General features: G+C 53.1%; 10 protein-coding genes across 10 annotated transcripts; 5 read left to right on the forward strand and 5 right to left on the reverse strand.

The window, feature by feature from the left end:
- Positions 1-262: 262 nt before the first annotated feature.
- On the reverse strand, positions 263-1,503 carry ACET3X_000583 (uncharacterized protein; the record flags this gene model as incomplete). The annotated part of the gene is made up of 3 exons (XM_069447894.1): positions 263-509; positions 559-773; positions 826-1,503. 3 exons carry the CDS (start codon positions 1,501-1,503, stop codon positions 263-265), a joined length of 1,140 nt encoding a protein of 379 aa, XP_069310825.1.
- A 1,062-nt stretch (positions 1,504-2,565) lies between these two features.
- Positions 2,566-5,968, forward strand: ACET3X_000584 (uncharacterized protein; the record flags this gene model as incomplete). The annotated part of the gene is made up of 7 exons (XM_069447895.1): positions 2,566-2,713; positions 2,785-3,491; positions 3,554-3,715; positions 3,850-5,002; positions 5,067-5,359; positions 5,425-5,706; positions 5,762-5,968. 7 exons carry the CDS (start codon positions 2,566-2,568, stop codon positions 5,966-5,968), a joined length of 2,952 nt encoding a protein of 983 aa, XP_069310826.1.
- A 71-nt stretch (positions 5,969-6,039) lies between these two features.
- ACET3X_000585 (uncharacterized protein) lies at positions 6,040-7,237 on the reverse strand (the record flags this gene model as incomplete). Its single annotated transcript, XM_069447896.1, has 2 exons — positions 6,040-6,582; positions 6,968-7,237. The coding sequence occupies 2 exons, from the start codon at positions 7,235-7,237 to the stop codon at positions 6,040-6,042; spliced, it is 813 nt and encodes a 270-aa protein (XP_069310827.1).
- Positions 7,238-9,857: 2,620 nt separating this feature from the next.
- Positions 9,858-11,576, reverse strand: ACET3X_000586 (uncharacterized protein; the record flags this gene model as incomplete). The annotated part of the gene is made up of 1 exon (XM_069447897.1): positions 9,858-11,576. The coding sequence occupies one exon, from the start codon at positions 11,574-11,576 to the stop codon at positions 9,858-9,860; it is 1,719 nt and encodes a 572-aa protein (XP_069310828.1).
- Positions 11,577-12,130: 554 nt separating this feature from the next.
- On the forward strand, positions 12,131-13,261 carry ACET3X_000587 (uncharacterized protein; the record flags this gene model as incomplete). Its single annotated transcript, XM_069447899.1, has 1 exon — positions 12,131-13,261. One exon carries the CDS (start codon positions 12,131-12,133, stop codon positions 13,259-13,261), a length of 1,131 nt encoding a protein of 376 aa, XP_069310829.1.
- Positions 13,262-13,784: 523 nt separating this feature from the next.
- On the forward strand, positions 13,785-15,080 carry ACET3X_000588 (uncharacterized protein; the record flags this gene model as incomplete). Its single annotated transcript, XM_069447900.1, has 1 exon — positions 13,785-15,080. The coding sequence occupies one exon, from the start codon at positions 13,785-13,787 to the stop codon at positions 15,078-15,080; it is 1,296 nt and encodes a 431-aa protein (XP_069310830.1).
- Positions 15,081-16,857: 1,777 nt separating this feature from the next.
- On the forward strand, positions 16,858-18,770 carry ACET3X_000589 (uncharacterized protein; the record flags this gene model as incomplete). The annotated part of the gene is made up of 6 exons (XM_069447901.1): positions 16,858-16,905; positions 16,958-17,366; positions 17,431-17,707; positions 17,767-18,006; positions 18,073-18,178; positions 18,234-18,770. 6 exons carry the CDS (start codon positions 16,858-16,860, stop codon positions 18,768-18,770), a joined length of 1,617 nt encoding a protein of 538 aa, XP_069310831.1.
- A 314-nt stretch (positions 18,771-19,084) lies between these two features.
- Positions 19,085-20,950, reverse strand: ACET3X_000590 (uncharacterized protein; the record flags this gene model as incomplete). The annotated part of the gene is made up of 1 exon (XM_069447902.1): positions 19,085-20,950. The coding sequence occupies one exon, from the start codon at positions 20,948-20,950 to the stop codon at positions 19,085-19,087; it is 1,866 nt and encodes a 621-aa protein (XP_069310832.1).
- Positions 20,951-21,730: 780 nt separating this feature from the next.
- Positions 21,731-23,433, reverse strand: ACET3X_000591 (uncharacterized protein; the record flags this gene model as incomplete). Its single annotated transcript, XM_069447903.1, has 2 exons — positions 21,731-22,890; positions 22,944-23,433. The coding sequence occupies 2 exons, from the start codon at positions 23,431-23,433 to the stop codon at positions 21,731-21,733; spliced, it is 1,650 nt and encodes a 549-aa protein (XP_069310833.1).
- A 620-nt stretch (positions 23,434-24,053) lies between these two features.
- ACET3X_000592 (uncharacterized protein) lies at positions 24,054-25,006 on the forward strand (the record flags this gene model as incomplete). Its single annotated transcript, XM_069447904.1, has 2 exons — positions 24,054-24,126; positions 24,180-25,006. 2 exons carry the CDS (start codon positions 24,054-24,056, stop codon positions 25,004-25,006), a joined length of 900 nt encoding a protein of 299 aa, XP_069310834.1.
- Positions 25,007-25,192: the final 186 nt, after the last annotated feature.

Here is a 25,192-nt window from a genome sequence, read left to right on the forward strand (position 1 = left end):
CGGTGCCTCCCACAAGACACAGAGTGTCGCGCATGTCCGGTTCCGATCTCGAAGATTCAGCATATTGAGCGAGAGAAAGTATGTATTGGCTACACGAGTTCCAAGGAGGGCCTAACCCCCCGCCTTTCCGAAGACGTAAAAAGAGGAAACGAATATTTACAGCGCAGCATAAGAAAAGACTGCAGATTTCAAGCGACATGCCAGACGTCAAGAGGAATTGTGCTTCATCTCAACCGAGCCGGGCCCGCATGCTATCAAGTCTCTACGAGCACTTGGTAACACTAGGTACGTTGGAGCACTTGGCATAGGTCTTGCCACCAGTAACGTCGACACCGGTCCAGGTCCAGCCAGTGCAAGAGCCCTCGCCGCAAGTGACAACGACGTCGTAGCCACTGCTTGAAACGCTGCCAGTGACGTTGTCGAGTGTCAAGCCGGTGATGGGGACACCGTTGTCCGCGTCACCATGAAGGTCACCGCCATCGTAGTTCTGTTCGATAAGAACGCCGTATCTGGAACGAATTAGTATTAGATGACGATTAAAACCGGGAGACAGCGTACTTGGAAATATCAGACAGAGTAATGTCCTCGTAGGTAACCTTGTTGATCTTGCCGGTTGTGCCAGACTTGGCCTTGATGCGGACACCATTGACAGACTTGGTGACCTCGGAATTGGAGAAGGTGACCGTGTCGACAGTGTTGTCGTCACGACCACCAACCGAGCCAATGGATAGACCGTGTCCACCAGAGCAGAGGCCGTTCTTGAAGGTGATTTCCTAGCCGAGTTGTTAGCAGGTATGGACACCCCAATCCTGTGGCAATACGTACGGTACCCGAGTTGACAGCTACACAGTCATCCTGGTTGTAAACCTTGGCGCCATCAATGATGACGTTGTTGCTCTCGCCGATATCGAAACCATCTGTGTTGTGGCCCTGCTCGTCCTTGTCGCCGTCGGACGCATCAATGGTCATGTCTGTAACGGTAAGACCATCGCAGCCGTTAATGCTGACAACCTGGACAGGAGGGTTCTTGATGGTAATTCCGGTGATGGAGGAGTCGGTGAGAGCATGAGCGGAGAAGAACTTGGGCTTGGTCTTTCCACCGTTGCCACCCTCACCGTCCCACCAGCGAGCACCATCGCCATTAAGAACAGATCCCGCAGCGCCCTTGACAGTAATCTTCTTTCCGCGAATGTCAAGAAGAGGGCCCGCCCACTCCGAGTAACCCCAAGTGGTGGTGCCCTCGAAGATGACAGTGGTGCCATCAGCCAGCTTAGAGAGGTCCAACGTTGTGCCAGAAGGGACAGCAACGTTGGAAAGGACCATGGTAGCACATGAGGACTGTGACTTGGAAGCCTCAGCAGCTCCGCTGGAGCCTGAAAAGGTGCAGCTGGAGACACGCTTCACGACCTCGGGCTTGGGTGCAGGAGTGATGGCCGGGGCCGGAGCTGCAACAGCAGACGCCGCCAGGGACGTCAAGAAGATACCAAGAGTTAAGGCAACCATTGTGAAAGATGTTTGATATTGAAGAAAAGCTTAAAAGAGTGGGTGAAATGCTTGGTCGCTTGGCCTATATGCTTGGTACGCCACACATATATATACATTTCTAGCAATGATATACACACACGTCAATGACTTAGCCATCAGCTTCCTACTGGTGTATCGGTGGTAGAGCTGACGTGCCCATCATTTCCCGAGTCGAGTTTCTCCATATTGAAAGATGAAGGACTGTTTCGAAGTCCTCCAATAAGTGGAGAGCATCGAAACGAGTTGAGAGAGACGTGATCGCTCGAAGCAACACTTGCTCAGTGCGTGTGTGTCGCCAGGGGACTTTCGTTTCAGGAAAATATCCTCCAATAGGTGAACCCACTAAAAATCCACCTGTGGACATGTCCAGACCTGTCGTCCAAAGGCACGCTCGTTGCCGTGTCAATGCGTTGCTAGAGCCGCGTGACAAGCATCGGGAAATACGGAAACTAAAATGCTTGACTCTGCCGTAGCCCACTTCAGGGGAGAACCATGAGAAAACTCTCTGCGATGGATGAGGTAGCGCACAAAAACGGCTAGCCCGTCTACCGGATACTGATTACGCACCTGCGTTATTCCCGGCGATTCACGAGTCGCTCGTGCTTTCCTTCCCGTCTCTGTGGCTGCGTGTCGAAGGCCAGCAAAGGACACAGAACAGGCGCTGCTGAACTCTTCCATGACGCGCATCGGAATTGTGCCTTCCTGTTGGGGCAAACCTTCCGCGTGTGCACCTGGGCAAGCTCCCTTTACAGGCACCTCGGCATTTTCGGGCAGATGATGTCCCCTCTTCTCCGCAAAACGCCACATCTGGGGTCTTAGTACCTTGCATATATTACCCCACGGCCTCGCTTGCAGTAGTTCTTCCATGGCGAACATTATACCGTCAATGATATCGTTGCGTGAAGCCCAGGCCCGGAGCATGGTCTTTGACCGCGGTAAAAATTTACGGGTTAATTACATGCGAGCTTTGAGGCTGGGTGCTTGAGCAAAAGTCGCGTCGCGTCCAGTGTTGGACCTTGTCTGGTTACACAGGAAGTCGAGATGAGGTTCTTCCATCTTTTTGCTGTCGCGATCTCGCTATTCTTTGGCGTGTTGGCTACCGACAATGGCCTTCAAACGGACGTCGAATGGGATAATGGGTCGCTCATGGTTAATGGCAAGCGCGTAATGATTATGAGTGGAGAATTCCGTACGTTGATGAGATGGAATGCACAGATCCTACACGAAAGATATGCTAACCCTTGCGTGTGTGCTTTTCAGACTACGCTCGTCTCCCTGTTCCAGAACTATGGCTCGACGTGTTCCAGAAGTTCAAGGCCAATGGCATGAACGCTGTCTCAATCTACTTCTTCTGGTCATACCATTCAGCGTCGAAAGGCGTGTACGATTTCGCGACGCCTGGAAAGGACATTCAGCGCCTGTTTGACATGGCCAAAGAAGCCGGCCTTTACGTGATTGCACGGCCAGGGCCGTACTGCAACGCCGAGACCAACGGTGGTGGCTTCGCACTTTGGACCAGCGACGGGAGTGGTGGCAAGTACCGCACATCAGATGAGACATATCGGCAAGCATGGTCGGAATGGATTGCTGAAGTTGGCACAATCATTGCGCAGAACCAGATCACCAACGGTGGACCAGTCATCCTAGCCCAAGTCGAAAACGAACTCCAGCAAACTCGCTACGAAGCCGACAACACGTTGGTCATCTACATGGAGCAACTGAAGACCGCCTTCAAAGACGCAGGCATCATCGTACCTTTGTCACACAACGAGAAGGGCTTTAGATCGAAGAGTTGGTCCACTGATTACAACAATGTCGGTGGTGCGATCAACGTTTACGGTCTGGACAGCTACCCCGGTGGCATGAGCTGCACGAATCTCGATACTGGATTCAACTTGCCGAGGACCTACTACCAGTGGTTCCAGGAGGTCTCCCCCACTCAACCTGAATATCTCCCCGAGTTTGAAGTAAGTTGAACAAACGAAATATACACGAGACACACACTAATTTTCTGTTTTCACTTCTCTAGGGAGGATGGTTCCAGCCATGGGGTGGTTACTTCTTCGATCAGTGCTTAGCTGAACAGAGCCCTGAATTCGCGGATGTCTTCTACAAAGGACTGATTGGACAACGAGCTAGTCTTTTGAACCTGTACATGGCGTACGGAGGTACAAACTGGGGACATAGGTTAGTTGGGACTGCACGAAACGCATTTGAGACATACACTGACTTCGTACCTCTACCTTTACAGTGCCGCTCCCGTACGTAACTGCCATTTGCGAACTACATGTGAGACATATACTGACTTTGTACTCCTGTATCTAGGTAGTGTACACCTCCTACGACTACGACGCACCACTACGCGAGACCCGAGAGGTACGCGACAAATTCAAGCAGTACAAGCTTCTCGCCCTCTTCACTCGTGTTAGCAAGGGTCTTCATAACACCTTTATGGAAAACAACGGCACCGCAAATGCAGTCGACAGTTCAGCTATCTGGACCTGGCAACTCAAGAACCGCGATACAGAGAGCAGATTCTATCTCGCCGAAAACAACAACACACGCACCCGTGCCGTGACTGACTTTTCGATGACGGTCAAGACATCTGAAGGCGATGTCAAGATTTCGAGCTTACAGCTTGCTGGTCGACAAAGTCGATGGGTGGTCACAGATTACTCTGTGGGTAAAGAGACACTACTTTACTCGTCGGCTGAGATCGCGACCTATGGCTTGTTCGATCGACCTGTCATCGTCTTCTACACACGCGAAGGACAGACGGGAGAATTCGCGTTCAAATCGCAGAACAACCTGACCTTCAAAACGTACGGCGTAGAGTCGGACATTGCAAGCGCGCCAGCGAATAGCACATACTCAAGCTTCTCTTACACCCAGAGCAAGGGTGCAACGGTGGTCGAGTTCTCAAACGGCGTGCTTGCTTACCTGCTCGATATACCAACTGCCTATACCTTTTTTGCGCCACCAACGACTGAAGATCCCAACGTCACTCCCGAGCACCAGATCTTTGTGCAAGGACCATATCTGGTTCGCTCGGCTAGCATATCGGGCGACAAAGTTTCTGTTGTTGGCGACAATGCGAATGCGACGACCATTGAGGTATACGCTGGCTCTGGTGTGAATACCATATCCTGGAATGGAAAGGAGCTCGCTACAACAAAGACGCCCTACGGCTCCCTGACTGCCGCAATCAATGGTACCAAGGACCGCAAAATCACTCTTCCGGAGCTTTCCAACTTCAAAGCGGCTGGATCTTCGCCCGAGATAGAACCCTCATACGACGACAGCAATTGGGTAGTCGCCAACAAGAGCACCACGTTAAGCCCTGTGAAGCCCCTCACTCTTCCTGTACTCTTCAGCAGCGACTACAAGTACTATACTGGGGCCAAGATCTACCGCGGGTACTTCTCAGGCAAATCTGCAACATCTCTCAATATCACAGTTCAGGGTGGTGTGGCTGCAGGTAAGACGGGCCCTTGTACGGATTGCATGTGAGACTCATACTGACGTTTACATGATCACATTAGGATGGAACGCATGGTTGAACGGCAAGTCGATTGGCTACCATCCCGGTAACGCGTCGCAGACTTCGACGACAGCATTGCTGTCTTTCAAGAACATCACATTGAAGGACGAAGGCAATGTGTTGACAGTAGCGACGGACTATACCGGCCACGACCAGACGTCCACAGGCCCAGCAGGCGCAGAGAACCCTCGTGGTATACTCGGTGCACAGCTCCTCAGCGGCAACAACACCAAGCTATCCTTTGACCAATGGAAGATACAAGGTAACGCGGGCGGAGAGCGTAACATCGACCCTGTTAGTAACTGTCCTTTACGAACACGCATGTGAAACATATACTGACCTGGTACAACGATGTTTAGGTTCGCGGCCCCATGAACGAAGGCGGTCTCTACGGTGAACGTCTTGGATGGCATCTTCCCGGTTTCGATACCTCCTCCTGGGAAGATGCTAGCCCCACCACTGACGGCGTCCAAGGCGCCGCCATCGGCTGGTTCACAACGACCTTTTCTCTTTCTGTTGATTCCGACCTCGACGTCCCTCTCGGCATTGAAGTCGGTGCACCGAAAGGTACCGTTGCCCGGATGCTGCTTTTCATGAACGGGTATCAGTATGGCAAATACGTTCCGCACATTGGACCGCAGGTATGTCATGGCTGTACGGAATGCATGTGAGACATAGACTGACCTTGCTTTATAGACTCGTTTCCCTATTCCTCCTGGTATTCTCAACACGAATGGCGAGAACGTTTTGAGTGTGGTGATGTGGGCGCAGACCGAGGCTGGTGCGAAGTTGGATACGCTGAAGTTGATTGAGTATGCTAGATATGAGAGTGGCTTCGCGTTTGCGAACATTGATGGAAAGGCGTTGCAGAGTGGGTGGGAGGATAGGAGTCAGTATGCGTAGACTTTGGCAGGCGCCTTATTTTGTAGCACATGATCTAGTCTATCGCTATCAATCCATCCTGCCAATTTCACTCAATACTCCCACCCATCATCGCCACTGTCTTCAAAGTCTAGCACCATGTCGACCCAATTTCCTCCACCGTACTGGCATTTGCTCGGACCAATCTTCTTGAATCCCGCCTTTTCGTAGAACTGTATATATCGGTCTCTGCAGATGAGCGCTATCCTCGTTGCGACACCTGAGTCTTTGATTCTCTGTATGTAGCTCTGCAGTAATATCGAGCCGAGCCCTTTGCGTGCAAAGTTCGGATGCACACATAGCGAATGCAGGCATACCGTCTGACCGTCTTCGTTATGCCCTATTTTTGGCGTAAGCTGGTAGTTGGTCTTCCAGTCCTTGGGGTAGTCCATGGCGTCATCAGTGACAACAGGTGAGTTCGCTTTGGTTGAGATGATGTGACCGATGATCACACGCTTCCGGTCTGTGTCGGTCGAGTCCAATGAGGGGAACGAATGCAGTTTGATGGTCTCGCCTAGTGGTCCTGATGTGGTGGGGTAGGCGGAAGAGAAGAGGCCGCTGCAGAGTTCACCGCAGGTTCGCAGGCGATATTCGAGCTGCGATTGGTCAGCGCCAGACCTGGAAACGTTTGTATCACGGTTGGCTTGCAAGCTCAGAGTCTATTGGACCAAGTCTGGAGAGGGAAGGGGCGTAGCACGCAAACGGCCGAAATAGGAAAGAGCGACCGGCCAGCGCACGACAAGACAAACTCAATTGACGCCATTGATGGAAGCAAGAAGGAGATATGAATTTTGGTGCAGCATTGGATGGAGATCAAGGCAGACGAAAAGCATGCAGACGAGACGACTGGAGTAACCTGGTCATGGAGAAGAGCGCATGAGGCAAGGACTGACGGAGCCCAACGGTGGTACTGAAACAAGAGATGCAGGCACCGAATGTGATACCAGGGAAACAGGAAAGACAGCAAAATGTCGTTCTCACCTTCTCGCGCGACGCGGCTTCCACCGGATCAAAGGCGGCATGCTCAAGCCAGTCGCAGTCATCAAGGTCGTCGATGTTCAGCAGAGAAGCATATGGACGAACTCCCATCTGCTTCAGTCTCTCTTCCTGGGCGATGTTGGAGCTGCGATGGGGCACCAGACTGCCGGCAGATTGCTCGACGGGTTCCGGGCTGGAGACGGTCTCGGGTTCTCTTGATAGTTGGGGCATGGCATCCAGCGTCTTCTTGTCGGCTAGCAAGTCTCGTGGCATGTTGGCGGTGGGTGGCGCCAGGCGTCGTGGGCTGGCGATGGGGAGGGTACGGCAGCGAGGCAGGTGGATGCAGCCGCAGAAAGCCGGATTGCCGTGGTGAGTTTGTGGGTTCGTGGTTCCTGGCAGAGTCACGAGACTCTGCGGCCTCAGCCCCGCCTTTACTAGCGGTTCGCTTCGCTTCGCGCAGCCGTTGCAGATCGTTCCGGGTTAGCTGGGGACGGGAGCTGACTCGGGGAGCTGGCGGGGGGGCATGTCTCGCAGGTGTTCTTGTCGTGGTCGTGGTCGTGGATCATGTACTCATCCCAGACGTGACCGTGACCGTGACCGTGACCGTGTTGCTCAAACGCGGCAGCAAAGTCGTGTTGGCGGCATCTGCCCAACGGCCGTCGCTCGTCTCGTGCATGCCCTGACTAGCAACGGGGCAGGCACTGATTTACGGATGACGTGCAGTAGGATGAGGACGGGTGCAGCGGCCAGATGATTCTCCTGCATGCTGCGTTGGGCCGACGTCGAAGCATGGCAGACGCTGTGCTAGCTTGGGCCTACACGGCCAACGTCGTGGTTCCGTATACTCGCCGACGACTACGCTCACGCCCACGCCCTCGACTGCGCCTGCGCGCTGATTCATCCGACGCTGGGATCGCGGCTCCACGACATTCCAGTCCCTTCCAGCCCAGGCAACGACCGCGTTCCCAAGGTTGCGACAAAAACACCACCCGGCCCAGTGTCTCGTTCCCTATAAGCTCCCGCCCGGCCCACGCCAACCTCAACCACCCCCCCGCGTGTCACACCCTTTGGCCTCATCCAGACGTGCCCGCATACGCCCCAACGCGCTCCGCTCCACCATGTGAGTTTCTACCGAAACCGTTGCTGTGCCACCACCACATGTGCCCCCCCAAAGCACGCTGCTAACCCGCCGCTGCCAGGCCTCGCGTCACCATATCCATCACCGCGCCCGGCACACCGGCCGACACGGACCTGCTGACGCTCGAACTGCCGCCCGGCAGCACCGTCAAGGACCTCAAGGGCTTCATCGAGGCCGACACCAACCTGCCCGCGGCGTCACAGAGCCTCTACCTGAACGGCCAGCCGGTAGCCATAGACACGCAGACGCTCGAGGATGCCGGCGTACGGGATGGCGAGATGCTGGCCGTCGTCATGCGCCCCGCACCCCGACAGAACAGGAACGTCCAGCACCCGGGCAGGCCCGCCCAACCCGATCCAGAGGGCGTGCGACAGCTCGTCCTCAACGACCCCCAGCAGATGAACAAGTTGCGTCAGGGCGACCCGGAGCTCGCCGCCGCCGTCAACGACCCCACCCGCTGGAGAGATACATATGCCATGAGGCAACGACAGGCCGAGGAGTCGGAGCGCGAGCGCCAGAACCAGATCGCCCTGCTCAACGAGGACCCCTTCAACGTCGAGGCGCAACGGAAGATAGAAGACATCATTCGCCAGGACCGTGTGGTGGAGAATTTGCAAAAGGCATACGACGAGAACCCCGAAGGTACAAACATAAACACAAGTCCGACTCTGTTGAGCCCTCGCTAACCTCGCACAGTATTCACTCGCGTGCACATGCTCTACGTCAATACCGAGGTCAACGGCGTGCCCGTCAAGGCCTTTGTCGACTCTGGCGCCCAGGCCACAATCATGTCTCCCGACTGCGCAGAGCGATGTGGTATCATGCGGCTCATGGACGTCCGATACGCCGGCATGGCGCGTGGTGTCGGTACAGCGCGCATTCTGGGCCGTGTCCATCACGCCGAGATCAAGATTGGTGGCGCAGTCATGCCCTGCGCTTTCACAGTCATGGAAGGCAAGGACGTTGATCTACTATTTGGTCTGGATATGCTCAAGCGCTACCGTGCCAAGATTGATCTCGAGAAGAACGCACTGTGCTTTGCAGGTCAGGAAGTGCCCTTTTTGCACGAGTCGGAAATTCCCAGGAGCTTCGAGGAGGCCGAGTTGAATGAGCCGACCGTGGCTGGTCCCAATGGAGAGGAGATTGGTGCAAAGACGGGTGCTGTACGACCAAAAGGCAGCGCTGCAGCTGGTTCCTCAAATACAGGCGCCTCATCGTCGTCGTCTCAGCCCGCACAGCCGCAGGCCCAACCCACAGCATCCAAGGCACCCGCACCGTCTGCACCTAGCAGCAACTTCCCCCGCGAGCACGTGCAGCAACTCACCGGCATGTTTGGCTGCTCAGAACAAGAAGCCATACAGGCCCTGGAGATGTTTGGAGGCAATGTCGAACACGCTGCAAGCTTTCTCATCGGTTAGCGAATGCAGGGACATCAGGATATTCCCGGTATCTATACACGGCGCTTGCCTGCCTTTGCCTACGACTCGCTTGACATGGTGTTTGCCATTTCAAAAGACGTGGATGATTCAAATAATTCTTTACATGAGGAGATGAGGAAACGAGCTCACGACATGGCATCGGATAGCATGGATGCATGTATTATCATTGATCGGAAATAGAAGCTGAAGAGTGTCCTATGCATAAACACATCTTCACGAAGATCAGATAGATCAATTGACGAAAGGCTTTCAACGCCACCTGCGCGCTTCTTGTTGTGATAGTATACTCGCAGGCCCACCCAATCATACGCTCCGCTCATCTGATCTTGTACAGGCAAGGTTTCAACACCGCTCCGTCCTTTTCATCGCCCTCGCCCTCTCCCTCACCCGCACCGAGCCTCTTGCCCTTGAGCCCAAACTTCATACCCCCGCCCCTCTGCGCCACAGCTCCTGCTTTCTGGTCCTCTCTCGCATTCTTGCCCTTGCTCGGGTGTGCCGCCTTGACAAACTGCATCTTGACAAACATCTTGTTGCTCAAGTCAATCGCATCCCCTGGCCTCTCCGGCAGAGCATCAAGCACAAATCCCCGCTTCCTCAGCACCTCAATGAACGCGGAAACATCCGTTCCCTCTTTGCCCTCTTGTCCATCCACATTGACCGCAAGTTCGGCCTCGTCTTCCGAGTCGACAGGGCCTTCCTCGGATGGTTTATCCGCTTTTGCCTTCTTCGCCTTGGGCGGCTTCTTGTCCATGGTCTTCTTGAGCGAGCCAATAGAGTTTATGGGTACGCCGCCCTTCTTCTTATCTACGCGTCCAAATCTGGATTTGATCTCCGAAACCCACAGTTCGCCTTTCCAGCGAAGGATGCGGTATGCTTCGTCGATGAAGTCGAGCCAGTTTGTTCCCATCAGAGCGAGACAGAAGATGGCTACGTCGACGCTGTTGTCGGGAATGGGGAGGGCGGAGATGTCGGCTATGGTCACGAGGTCGGCAGAGGGACCCGTAGGTTTGGATAAATCGAACGAGTGGAATGTGAGGTTGAGGGACTTGAGGTGCGGCTGCAGGCGGTACGATAACGAAGCTGTTCCGCAGCCGAGATCGGCGATTGTGCTGTGGCCTTTGAGGTCTCTGGGCAGTGGTTTCGCGTCGCCTCGGGGAGGTGTTATGCCTGTAGGCTCCTCTTCTTCAAAGCCTGGGCCCCTGCGGACTCCGTTCTTTGCTGGTCCTCTTCTGTCCTTCCGCACGTCCTTGTTCCGCAATTTGCCTCTGACGAGTATGCTGTTCACGTACCCGTCTACAGGGTTCGATGGCCATACCTCAACCTGCTGCGCAAATCCGCGGTGGTAGTCCTCGAACATGGATGGGTCTTCTTTGAAGAGAGACGCGCTGTCGGCGGAGGGCTTCGTGTAGAGGGCTTCGTTCAGGTGACGGAATCGCGCACTAGCTAGCTTGCTGCGCATAGATCGCTGGAGGTGTGTGAGGCCCTTGGGTTCGGGAAGGAGGTTCTCCAAGACTGAAGTTTCAGCGGCAGGCTTCGCGTCGGCAGCATTCGCGGCGAGCAGTTTGTCGGCTTTGGACTCCTTCCTGCGCTTCTTCTTCTCGCGTTTTGACTCGCTCTCAGCCATTGAGGGCTTCTCTTCAGCAGACACAGTAGCATCTGATTTGATCTTTGAAGTTCCGGCTACCGTCGTAGCCTCTGCCTCTACTCCCTTTTCGCCATCACCATCCACTGCCTTGTCCTTGTTGCCTCCAGCTTTTCCTCGCTTCCTCTTCTTCCCACGCTTTTCTTGCGCAGCCTCATCTGTCGCTTCTACGCCATCCGCCTCTGGCTTCTTAGTCTTCTCCACTTGCGTTCCTTTTCCATTGGCTATGCTGTCCCATTGTTCTGCCAGGTTATCCGCATTGACCTGCTGCTCCTCGCGCTTCTCTTTCCTCTTCTGCGCCTTCTTCCCAGGTTTCGTGGAATCTTTCTGGTTAGGTGCCTCGACCTGAGTCTTTACCTGTACTGCAACGTTCCACCCGGGAACAGCGAACATGGTGCCGAGCGAGTAGAGCCGGGTATGGGATGGTGACGTGAGACGTGAGACTTGGAAGGCGCGCGCAGCAAAGTTCCTGGCTCGAAAATTTGGGCGGCGGAAGGTTTTGCCGACATGTGGGGCTTTCGCGCGGAGTTCGCCAACTCCACCTCGCTGGACCAGACTCGACGAGTTCTCTTGGCACCCACCCGGCGGTGCTCACAAAGTAAGAAATCCCACTGTGGACCCCTTCACCGGGCCGATTGCTTTGCTTCCAAGTCAACCACGATAGGCATCTAGCTATTCATCATCCAATTGGTCCACTCTTACAGGTCAAGTTTGTGTCTCGTCCTGAACCAAAACACTGTACAAGCACGATGCTGTCTCGCCTTTCCGTCATAGGTAGTCATTTGCAGCAGACCTAAAGTACCTTGATAACCACACTGTAGGCATATCATGGCAATACTGTATATTACCCAGGTTTCAACCCTAAAACCTTCTCGGTCCTTTCCACTGTATCAACTTTGCAGAGCTTACTAAACGCCGAGCGCCAGTCACTAATCATCACCATCGCCATGTCTACACTGGGCGATATGCAGAAGCAGATATTCCAGCTTGTGGAAGAGGGGAGAAGAAAAGGCTACAAGATCGCGGACGTCATCCCAGAGAATGTGCAGAATCACTTCTCAAAAATGAGTGAGCTGAACGCAGCACGCCAATACATTCAGGAGATTCAGGCTCATGAGCAGGATCTACAGACCGACAACAATTTCCTGCGAGCCAAAATCAAGGAGAAAGAAACCGAGATCGACGACCAGCCAGCAGAATTCAAGGCTCTCAAGGTCGATCTCCAACAAGCGCAACGCCAGATCGACTACTACCGTGAGCTTTCCGAGGATGCCCAACGACGTGCGCAACGCTACCAGCGCGATCTATGTCTCGCTGTCAAAGACCAAGTTGCCTCCAATGAAGTCACTGCCAAACTAGAGCGTCTACAGAATGAGCTTGGCCAGCATGAGTCTACGATCCGGCAGCTACAAACAGAAAACGAACGCATGGCTGAGACATTCGCTGACCTCCGAGCACAAGACGCAGAAATGATAGCAACGAATGAAGCGCGTATTGCTAACATTCTGTCACACGCTTCTCAGATCGAGGACGAAAACGAACAATTCAACGAAACGTTCACCACGCTCATTGACAAGCTAGAGTTTGAGATATCATCCGCAGCCACTTCTGTTAATGATAAGGCCACTCTACTACGTAAGATGGAAATGCTGCACAACGCTATCTATAGCGAGGTAGCACCTCTACATCGCTTGTTCTCTCGTGCTCTCAAAGTGCTGCAAATCTACCAACTGCTTTTCCAATCGCTCTCTGATCCATACACTTCTGACATAGCCAGCTTGCCACTCGAACTGGATCCGCTTCTCGATAGTGCCATCCAGGACTTGTACGTTTACAACGAGGTGCACCGAACCATGTGCCAAGATTCGGGGCTTGCGGAAGAGCATATTCGCACACATCTCAATGGTATCTCGAAGAGCGCGAAAGATATACTACAAATCCTAACCTCAATCAAAGGGGATGTCGCAAACTTTTTAGCGCGTCTGAAGAAAGAGCCAGGTACATGGGCAGCTGTGAAGGCAAAATTTGGTCTATCTGGAAAGAAGAAGTTTGTAGGGAAAAGGTTTTCTATTCACTGAGGGGGTAGCAATGCTTGCTCAGTGTCCGTCTTTGTTCATTTACTCCTTTTGTAGACCTCTAATGCAATTCATCCGCATCAACTGTATGCGCAAAATTGCGACGAAATAGAGTGTCTTCCCTGGAATTGTCTACCACCCTCAATACTTCCTTGCGATTCGAGCCGTATCTGCAGACACAGTGCAAACAGAGTTTGTATATGTATTCCTTATTTTAATTGAAATTTCGATGCCTTCGTAAGATCGATGTATTGTGTAAACACCAGGGAAGTTCGGACACTCCTGAAGAGACCCAATTGACATGTGGTTGTACTATAGGGGTACCGCCCTTTCCAATACATGTGTGGTAGGTTGTGGCTGGCTCTCGGTGTGAAAAAAAAATGCGAAGAAAGCTCACGAATGTGAACGTATAACGTCCAGTAAACGATCTCTACATGAATCACACACAACGGCCTAACAGATCTATTAGTACCCTTCCATATTACTACCTAGACCTCGCTACTCTACGACAAGCCTCACCGCTGACATGTCGTCTTCACATGAACAGGATGCTGTGAAAACAGGTTCCAAAAGCACACCAATATGCACTGTCAATAATTCGGAGGCTGCTAAAGGTGCAGATCCAACTCATCATCAGGACAGCTCACTTGCCACAGATGTGGCGGATGACAGCGCAGATGAATACCAGCCGGACGACCATGAGGTCGAGGACGACCAAGAGGACGCATCGATGATGGATACACCGAAGATCACGCACACTGGTGCTTCCCACACCATGAACAACATGGATAAAGAAGCAAAACAGCGTCATTCTGACGAGCAGGTCGGCTTCATCATTATGACACGTGACAACAACCAGCCGGACGCATACGGTGCAACGTCAGAAACGCATGGCCCCCTCTCGTGGCCAACTGTCGCCAAAGCATACAACGAGAAGTATAAGCTGAGCGTCGGTCCAGCGGCGATGGAAAAGCGTGCACGGCAACATCGAAGTGCTTGGATGGAAAAGCATCCAACTTATCCAACCAGCATAGTATATACGAAGAAGTCCAAGCCATCGCAGGGTCGGCATTCAGCTATCCTAGTCGTCAAGCCGCATAATCATCGCGTGCAAGGTGGCACCGGAGACGAAGAGATTCGTAGTACGGGAGATGTTGGCGCCGACGAGTTGCAGACAGCTGCCGACCCGTTCGAAGATTACATCCCCGACCATCGTATCGGTGGATGGATGCCACCAGACGACATTCGTAATGAGACGGCGGACCTGGACACATACCTAGATCAACTGAGGTCAACACAAACCGAAGAAATAGTGATCAAGGTTGTTGATGCGCAGGATGTATCACTAGGGACTGTTACTGCTAACCGTGAAGACCTTGGAAGTTCGGCTGTGCTACAACGGTTGATGAATGGCAATGCTAGCATACAAGTGCAGCTTGATTGCTGTGACATTAGAGTCGTTCAATGGTACGTACGTTGTGTCTCATCAAAGGGGCTGGCTGAACTGCCGGCTGATCTCCCTCACGATAATGGCTCGCTCATACACCTGTACTGCTTCGCCGCTCAGCTCGAAGATGATTGGGTTCGTGAGCTGATATTAGCTCATTGGCGCCGTTTCGCTGAGTCGAACGCCAAAGTCAGTCTAGATGTCGAAGATCTCAACCTGTTCTTTAAGTGTACTTGCAGCGAGGATCCAGCGCGGAGATTTTGGGCTACCACCGTTCGTACTGCGGGATTGGCTGCTCAATTCGTTCAGATGGACGAGTGTAGTGTGGACTTGATCGCCGAGATCCAGGACATGGTGGCGAGAGCTCCCGTGTGAATAATGCCTCAAGAATAGTTAGTTGCCACAACGAGATCCGGGGCTCTTGATCACATGAGTATCCAGCGATCGATATAGCTCGGCGCCATGTAAATGACCTATTTGTCCAGAATCAATTAGTCTATTCCTTTGTGCTGTAGTTTCTTCTGAATCGTGTTGCTTCGTGGTCCACCTGCAATCTTTCCGCGGGTTGTACTGACTAGTATCTTTCTTGTGTAGAGCGGAATGGAGGGCGCGGGAAAGTCGTGAACAACTCCGAGATACAAGAGTAATCCTACGGCAGTCAATCCGGTGGAAGGCCAGGTCTAGCTCAGGTTGAACTAAAATTTCCTTTTGCTGAATCCTTTAAAGTTGGACTCGGGGAGTCTTGCTCGAATGGGGATGCATCCGGAACGAAGTCTAGAGAAATCACAAGACTTCAAGGACATGTTTTAAGCTCAAACGATCCCAGTGCAAACATCTAGTGCGCGACCGAGCCGGACCGGGTTACCGGTGCCCAGAAGATGTGTGACAGGTTTGCTTTACCTTGGCAGGTCAAAGATCATGCATCGCCTACCGCACGTTGCATTTCAGCCAAGCAGTCAAGGTCCCTTTCAAGGCGAACAATGGAGGCGTCGTGGAACCGTTAGCTTGAGGATATTTACTTGACTGAAGCTGGCACGGAGACGGCCACTCCGTAGCTCCTGTCCCCCTTTGTGTTAACCCCGCGGGAAGGTCACAGTAGCGCCGTCGCTTACGGCTGGGCATTCGAGGGATGGGGATTCCTCCGTTGCACCACAACATCCTCACCCCATCACTTGTCCATGACACGCCAACTTGGAAACACTTAGCTCTCATTAAGTTGATTCTACTTTTGACCCCGGACATGCGTCGAGGCGCTTAGAGCCGATTATCATGCAGGATGAAGCGTCAGCAACCTCTCAGCAAACGCCCCTAAGGTATGCTGTACGATGCGCTCGCGCCAATCCTTCGAGCTTATTCGCGGATAAAACTGCTACTATCACGATGGGCGCTATTTTCACCTGAGGCGGCCGCACGCCAGCGCTGGTTCCTCTATACAGCGTGACCATGCTGATAGTCTTGCGCAGAGATCGCCCAGCGCCTCTGTTCAAACTAGCGATCTACGTTCCAGCATGTGTTGGACGCTATCTGCTGATATTAAGGACTACCCTTCCGCTTCTAAAACCCAGGCGGGAGGCATACTCGGGAACAGGCGATCTTTTCTCAACGCTGATGCGCATCCACTGGGGCAGCCTTGCCGAGGACAGCAAAATAGATACCCTTGTTGAACCAGGATACATCCCGGTTTTCGGGGCCCCATCAAATCCCCCGCGTTTGCGGCGCCGCTATCTATCAGGAATGTGTTCGGTGTGGTGGAAGTGTCTTTGACTAGTGGCAGCTGCCATAGAGCGGTCAGAACACTTGACTACGGCCCACGATTCCGCAAGATTCAACTCTCGCTGTGACCATACTCCCCAAGCGTGTGGCGTCTGCACGTAAACGGGACGGTTGAGGCTTTCTTGAGGAGCTGGAGCCGCTTCCTAATCAGGCCCACGGACCAGAGCCCTCCGTAATCATTTAGCTCGGAAACGTGTTTCCAGAACTGTGATTTCGACGGCACGCCGCTAGGATGCAGCATTAGCCGGACATTGCGGGCCATAGCCCGGCACTCTGGCCACTGCAGGTCTACCCTTGTGCATTCCCGATTTTGTTTAATAACCCAGCTGCATCCCAGATGTGTTCTGCACAGTTCGCCTGGAGTATCTCCACCGCAGCAATGTCGGACATCAAGGAGTCTCATGTCACTACAACCTCAGAGCATGGCGTAAGGACCATCTTCAAGTCATGAAGCGTCGAGTTTACTTACACCCTAACAGGACCATAAAAGTGCCGTGGCTGATATCGTCATCATCTCTGGCTCTGAAGCCATAGCCGAGGCCAAGCTGAAGGAGCCTGTAGTTCGCTTCTCTTCTTCTGCTATGCTGCTCTACGTCTGTGCATTTGTTGGCTTCTTTTGCTCGACATGTAACGGTTTCGACGGATCCATGTTCAACTCCCTCCTCACCAACAACACGTTCAAGGAGTATTACAACGTCGAAAGCACGGGCGCGTGGGCTGGCATTGTCACTTCCATGTACCAGATTGGTGGAGTTGTCGCCCTTCCCTTCATTGGCCCTGCCTGCGATACCTGGGGCCGCAGAATTGGAATGATGATCGGTGGAGTCCTTGGTTGCATTGGAGTAATCATTCAGTCGACTGCTCCTGCGTCCAACCCCGTCGGCCAATGTAAGAGACGCCCATATGAGATGCTTACATTGAATACACGCTAACTTATCGCTCCAACATTTAGTCATGGGTGGTCGTTTCCTACTCGGCTTCGCGGTCCCAATCATGACAACAGCTGGTCCCCTTCACGTCATCGAGACTGCGCATCCAGCCCACCGAGGTGTCATTACTGGTCTTTACAACACTTTCTGGTTTGTGGGATCGCTTCTTGCAGCCGGTGTCACACGTGGATCCGCCAATCTTGCAGGCAACCAATCTTGGAGGATTCCTGTCTGGCTGCAGATGCTGTTCCCCGCCCTGCTCGTTGTACTTCCGCTTCTTCTTCCCGAGAGTCCTCGCTGGTGAGTAGCATGCTTCTCCCTATGTTTCGTGCATGAGAATGCATATTGACAGGATCTAGGTTGTACACCCGCGGTAAACACACCCAAGCCAAGAAGACTCTTGCCAAATACCATGGTTGTGGCAACGAGGACAGTATCTGGGTCTCCATGCAAATCCGCGAATACGAAGAGTACCTCAACATGGATGGAGGTGACAAGCGCTGGTGGGACTACGGCGCTCTTTTCAAGACACGCCCCGCGCGCTACCGTCTCGCGTGCAACTGTATCGTTGCTATCTTTGGTCAATGGGCAGGTAACGGGTATGTCAAGCTTCCAGATGCAGCGTCAGAAGAAACGAGGCTGACTATGATTCTTCTGTAAAACAGTGCTGTCGACTACTTCATCTCCGGTGTGCTTGAATCCGCAGGCGTCACAGATGAGATCAAGAAGATGAACATCAACCTGGGCAAGAGCTGTATGCAGCTTGCTTTCGTAAGTCAACTTACATGAAGATCACCAATTAGGGGTACTGATAGTTTGTACGCAGGCTGTTGTAGGCGCTCTCTGTGTCGACAAACTGGGTCGACGCCCTATGCTAATCGGCACTTTCTCGACTGTAACCGTTATCTGGGCCGGAGCTATCGGTGCGGTCTCTTACCAGAACAAGACGGACAGCATTTCTGCTGGTAACGCCTTCGTCGCACTGGTCTTCCTCTTCAATGCTGTCTTCGCTTTCGGTATCACGCCGCTCCAGGCTTTGTACCCCGTCGAGGTGCTCTCATTCGAGATGCGTGCTAAGGGCATGGCTTTCTCCAACTTGTCGCTTACAGCGGCCATGTTGATCAACCAGTTTGCCTACCCCATCGCTCTGGAGAAGATCGGCTGGAGGTTGTACATCGTCTTTGCCTGCTGGTGCCCGATACAGGCTTTCGTTGTCTGGCTCTTCATCCCCGAGACCAAGAACCGCACGCTCGAAGAAATCGACGACATTTTCAACGCGCCAAACCCGAGGAACGCATCGCTCGTCAAGAAGAAGGTCGCCACCGATGCGCAAGGAAACGTTCTCGAAGTCGAGAAGATCTAGGTCGGAAGTCATTCAGTTTGTCTGCGGACAATATGCATGTCACACCATTATGCAATACTGCAACTTCAACATAGTGGTAGTACTTATTCTCGCGATACCCTTCTCCCAAACTCATGCATCAACCACTGTCTGCACATGTGCTTTTTTCTCTGCCCTTGTTCGCATCGAGACACTCTGTTGTTATTCTCTAGGTTTATTTGCGTGCCTTGATTATACTGGTGATTATGACATTGAACCAAACTTGGAATTCTACTTTCAGACATCTGACCTTAACAAAATCCCAGATGATGAACGACTCTAACAAACATAAGTGCTCACGAATCTGTCACCGAGCAGCGCGTTTGACTGTACATTGATAGCACAGCCCTACGCACTTCATCTGTAGCTGCTTCTCCCTCTTCTTCATCGGAAGCTTTCAGCGCCCTCCACATTGCGTTCTTCGCCTCGTGCAGACGAGTTTCCATCTCCAGTATCATCTTTTCTAATGCGACCATTGGGCGCGTCAAGTTACCATTGTTCAGCCTACTAACAACGCCGATACTGGAGTAGATGCTGTCGACCAAACTGCCTCTTGAGGCCAGTTCATCAGAGAGACCATTCTCTCGTTGTGGGTACGACGAAGCGTAAAGAGTATCGATGATATAGTTGGCCGAATGAATGGGGTGGGATGTGTAGCAAGCATTTGGACCTGAAGCGTGATGATGATACCGCTTACAAAAGTCCTGTCGCGTAGTATCTGCATCGAGGTACCTTTTCTCTACGTGTGAGAAAGCGTATTGCACATCTCCCGATATCGCGGTAACCCATTCGCCACCTTCCGCCTCGCCTCCCAATGCGTAGATCATGTCCGCTACGAATCTCCAAACAGGCGTTTCCACAAAAAACTTGACGAAACGGGTCAAAGTTTCCGCATCAAAGTCTTCTGGTGCAATACTGGCGAAGGTATTGTCCACAGGCGGTAGTTGGCTCCCAACAAGAACTTGCTGGCCACCAACACCATCGCATCCTCTGGGGGACTTGCCTATGGCCGCGAATAAGGCCTTGTATCTAGCCTGCTGAGTGAATAAGTAGTGCATCCGGTCGATTACCATATCGATGATCCAGTACACTTCCATCCACTGAGCGAGGAGCAAAAGTTCAAGAAGGGCATCTACAGTCCAAGCAATCTTCTCCACATGGATGGCACCAAATCGGTCAAACACACCTGGGACTGGTGCCTTCGCTTTCCAAAGATAATGCGTAGGCAACTCAATGGCACGCTCAGGTGAAACGAGTTGGATGAAGATGTTTACTGTTCGTGGACCAGTGTGCTCTGGTAGATTGATGACGCCGCTCTCGGGACTTCTCAACGCTTTTCGGGAGTACGACGGTGAGATAAACTTCAGGATATCGGCGTCAATGTACTGTGGATCGTCTCTCATGAGAATTTCTTCATGCGGATCGAAGAAGTGGAATGTGACTGGCTTGTTGGTGCGGTGCTGTAGGTGGAACTTTGCACGGGTAGTGGGAGGTATGTAGTTGTCTTGAACCGTGGAAGGATTGAATGAGCCCGGGATTGGAGTATTGACTCTGGAATAAGAGGCTCGTTCACTAGGAGTCTCTTGTTCCAAACTATCGGCTGGCGTTGCAATAGTCTGCCATTGAGCGAGATTGGGTATATGCTCGTGGAACATGTTAGTATTATCCAGATTTGGCGGATACCATAGTCCCTGCTCTTGTGAATCGGTCTGATCGACACTCTCCTCCGAATCAGTCATCTCCACATCTTCGGATTCCTCTTCCGTTTCAGCTTCGGCCTCTGGAACAGGGTACACGCATACTCTAGCATACTCTGGATTGGTCTTCAAGAACGTCTTCCTCGCGACTCCACATCGCTTGCTCAACGTATTGTAAGCTAGTGGTTTCTTCAGCTCGTCCTCAAAACGCTTATTGAACTCTGCCGCGAGCACATGCCAATCCTGCGGTCCCGTCGCTCCTGGAATCAGATTGTCGCGGTGATGTAGGATCCAGAGATCTTGTTCGGATATCTGCTGGGGACGCCTAAGCCAGGGGCGTGTTTGCAAAAGGGAAGCCGTATTAGTGGCTGTGGTGTTCGTGTCGTTAGCCGCGCCGGGATGAGAGAGAGCAGGTGTGCGTGGCTTTTTTGTCGCTATTGGTCGTATCATTCTAGGACGCTTCATGGTCGCAGAGGTGGTGTTGTAGGTAGTCACAAATTCGGCGCCGTTCTCTAAATCCGTAGATTTACGCTTCTGTGTCAATTCAACTCTTTTCCCAATCTTGAGTCGTGTTAGGTTATAACCGTGGATTTAAACTGATCAGGGTAGACTATATATTGTAGGAGAAACTTTTGGGAGAAAGTTCCAGTGTTTTAAGATTCAAGTGGAAGAGCAAAGCGTTCCAAGGTTAGTTCGGAACGCGCATGTAGCTAAGTCAGAGAGAGGCGTACAAGGCCGTGGGAAACTGGCAAGTGGCGATTGCGATGGTTACGCCTGCGTGATTAGTGCAGTCTAGATGAGTAGAAGGTCTCACTGGGCGATGGTTGAAAGTGCACATGAGCAGTGATTCAAATTTCGTTGACACGAGCAAGTCGACAGAACATTCAATCACATTGCTCGGTTGCAGGCCATTACTCCATGACTGAGAAATCACAAAAGCTTCTCATCATACTTCACTTGTCATACTAGATAACGCGGCATTCAGCAAGACGAAGATGATAAACATCATCCATCCACTAGGACAACTGGGTATTCTTGTCGTTAGGGTCAGTCGCGCACTTTGCAACGAACCATACAGACGATATCATCACGGGAACGGAGAATGGTTCTTTGTGTTGATTGCTATTCGATACAAAAGCCAGCAAAGTCCGTATGATGCAAGTAAGGAGCGGAAAGTGTTCCAATCACTGCATAATCACTTTTCCCAATGACAATTTGTACCACTCAAATGCACAATGAAATCCTCTACGACTCCCAGAAGTCACCGGACAACCACCTGTTGAGCATCTCAAGCGAAGCCTCAGGCTGGTCGTAGGGGACCATGTGGCCACCAGCATGGAGCTTCAGGAAGGTGAAGTTGCCGCTAGACTTGACCTGACCAACGGTCTTGCCATCACCGTCAATCTTGAAGTCCTCCATCTCGGCCTTCTTGAAGCCCTTGGCACCAGGCCACTCAAGCGCCTCAGTCCAGGCCTTGTTGCCGAGCCAGTTGCAGATGTAGTCGGCATCACCAGCGTAGACGAGGACGGGGATCTTCTCAAGGATACCGGGAACGACGCGGTGGAAGGGCTTCATCCAGTCACCCTGGAGAAGGAAGTTACGGTTGATGTCGAAGTTGCAAGACTCGTAGTTGGAGACCTCAGCGCCGACGGCCTTCATGACCTCCTTCTTGTTGAGGTAGCCCTGTATCCAGTCAAGCTCGTCGTAGCAGAGAGAGTTGCTGCCACAAGGCTTGCGGATATCGTAGACGTTCTGGCCAGTGCGTTGGTAAGGACCGATCATGGCGTTGTTGCAGTAGATGGATGCGGGCACGCAAGACCAGACGGACTCTGAGTTGTAGCAGTTCTCGATGAGGCTGGCGCAACGAGGGTAGGCGTTGTCCATGGACTGGCACTGAGACTCATCGAGGACAGCGGGCCAGCCACCCTCACCGCAGGCCATGGGACGGTAGTACTCGTACTGAGTAAGGCCATCGGTCAGACCGTTGCCGATGAGGACGGACTGGAGGTTGATGTTGCGGTTCTTGTGGGACAGAATCTCAGAGGCGAAGACGGGGATATAGTGTCCGGCGTAAGACTCTCCAGAGATGTGGAAGCTCTGGTGCGAGTACTCGGGGAACTGCTTGAAGAAGAGGGTAAGCAGGGCGTAGATGTCTTTGCCAGCAGCGACAGTGTTGCTGACTGAGCCGCTCGAATAGGAGTATCCGACGTTGACGGGCTGGTCGAGGAAGATGACGGAAGCGTTGGCGTTCCACGAGTAGGGGTTGTGCTTGACCTTCTGGTCCTTGGTGATGGACGCCGGGCCGAGCTCCATGAAGAGGCCGGTCAGCGAAGAGCAGCCGGGTCCGCCGTTGAGCCAGAGCACAACGGGGTCGTTCTTGGGGTCGTTTCGCGACTCGAAGAACCCTGGGGCGTGTGTTAGATACGGGTGAGTGTCTGCTGGCCATGGGGGTACTCACAGTAGAAGAGGTGCTTATCCTCGTCGTCGTCGTCGAGGTATCCAGAGTACTGCTTGACCTTGTCGACGCCGAGCACGCTGGGGTCGACCTTCTTGGCCCTCAAGCTGTACTGCTCGAGCTGGCCGTCGATCTCGCGCTGCTTCTCGCCGTTCTCGTTCTCGACCCAGACGCTCTGGACGTCGGCGCCCTTGACGATGTGGTCCCATTCGCTGTCGGGCTTGCGCGTGTGGGGCTTGGGCTGGGAGAAGAAAGCAGCCTTCTCGAAGCTCTCAGGGAACATCATGGCGACTTCGTCCCAGACGGCGCGAGCCTCGCCCGTGAGTGACTTGAGGCTCTCCTCGAGGTTCTGGAGCGGCTTGGTCCATGACGATGTCGACTCCTTGAGCTCGCTGAAGGAATCAGGGAACTTGAGAATCTGCTGCTGCTGCTGCTGGGGCGCAATAGCGGCCGAAGCGGCTCCAACGAGGAGCGCCGATGCGGCGACCTTCATGATGGCGGTGCTAAGCTTCCGGAGCTGTAGCGGTGGATAAGTGAAAGAGCAGATGGAAGACGGGCACCTCTACAAGTGAATGAAGAAGCACGCGATGATGGATGGGCAGGAAGAGGGATGGATGGAGAAGGAGAGATGGGGCGGGTCTAGTTAAGTCGAGCTATGGGTAGCTCTTGCGGAGGAGGCGCGGCTTGTCCAGGCAACGGAGCATGACGCATCCCAACAGCTTATCAGAGTGGCTGGACAGCCCGTCCGAGCTCCAGCATCACATGGGCTTAGCGTTTCACGATAGGGTTGATCGGCGCGTCTGGCAGGACACGCGACGGCCACGGCCAGCTATCATAGACATCATGACGCCGGCAGCCTCACCCCAGCCGCCTTGAGATGGAAGCCGTGGCGAGTTTCCTGCTTCCGAGCTGTCTGGTCTGGGAGCGGCGGGAAGCTAGAGCCGGACCTGCATGCTCCACATCCGGCCTAGCGCTGTTCTCACTCATAGTGAGTGCACCTACGCATGTCATCGCGCAGACCCCACCAAAATGTCATGCAACTTTTACAACTTGCGCCCGACATCTGCACTCCAACCACGATTACACCCATACCAACACCCGTAGTCGTTCACGATGCCCGTCGGAATCAACCAGCCGTCTAACCAAATCAAGCTCACCAATGTCTCGCTGGTGCGCATGAAGAAGGGTGCGCAGACCCCGCTAGACCCTTCATGGCTTGTGAAAACTAACACTCGAAAGGCAAGAAGCGCTTCGAAATCGCATGCTACAAGAACAAGGTCCTCGAATGGCGCAACAAGATCGAGAAGGATCTGTCCAACGTCCTGCAAATTGAAAACGTCTTTCTCAACGTATCCAAAGGCCAAGTCGCACCCAAAGCCGATCTCGAAAAGGCCTTCCCAAAAAAGTCGCTCGAAGATATCATCATCGACATACTAGATCATGGCGAGCTGCAGGTGGGGGAGAAGGAGCGCAACGCCGAGTTGGAGAGAACAAAGAATGAGGTCATCGATATCGTGGCGGGGAAACTTGTGGATCCCAAAACAAAGCGTGTCTATACCACGGGCATGATCGAAAAGGCTCTCGACCAGTTGAGCTCGGCAGCGGCGACGCAGCAAGGAGACAAGAGTGAAAGCAAGGAGGATGGCGAGGACAAGGGCAAAGCAAAAGAACTGCCCAAGTGGTCGGGCATCGTCACAAACAAGTCGGCCAAGTCGCAGGCGCTGTTCGCTATGAAGGCGCTTATAGCCCACCAACCCATACCCGTCGCCCGTATGCAGATGAAGCTGCGCATTACCTGCCCGACGTCCGTTCTCAAGCAAGCCATAAAGACCGCACCCAAGGCGCAAGCAGGCACAGACGACAAGGGAACTACCGGCACTGTCAAGGATGCGATATTGGGATTCATGGAGAACGTTGAGAGCCAAGACACAATAGGCGCCGAGTGGGAAGCTGTCGGTCTTGTCGAGCCTGGAGCCTTCAAGGGTTTGAACGAGCTCATCGAGGGCCAGACAAAAGGAAGGGGTAACGTCGAGGTCCTTGAGATGGCTGTCGGTGCCGACGACTGAGTGGTGACACGTCTTACAAGCACGCATCGTCCAGGGCGCTCGCCCTCGCATGCCGCAGCGATATGACAGAGACTACCTTTCACAGGCCAGTTCCCTGTGCCTCTTGAAGATGAAGCACTTGCTTTATCAATAGGCAAGGAACAAGGCAAGCATGGTCTTTACGCACATGTCCGCCACCCCACAAAA

This window comes from Alternaria dauci, chromosome 1, assembly GCF_042100115.1.
Source record: "Alternaria dauci strain A2016 chromosome 1, whole genome shotgun sequence".
NCBI lineage: Eukaryota > Fungi > Ascomycota > Dothideomycetes > Pleosporales > Pleosporaceae > Alternaria > Alternaria dauci.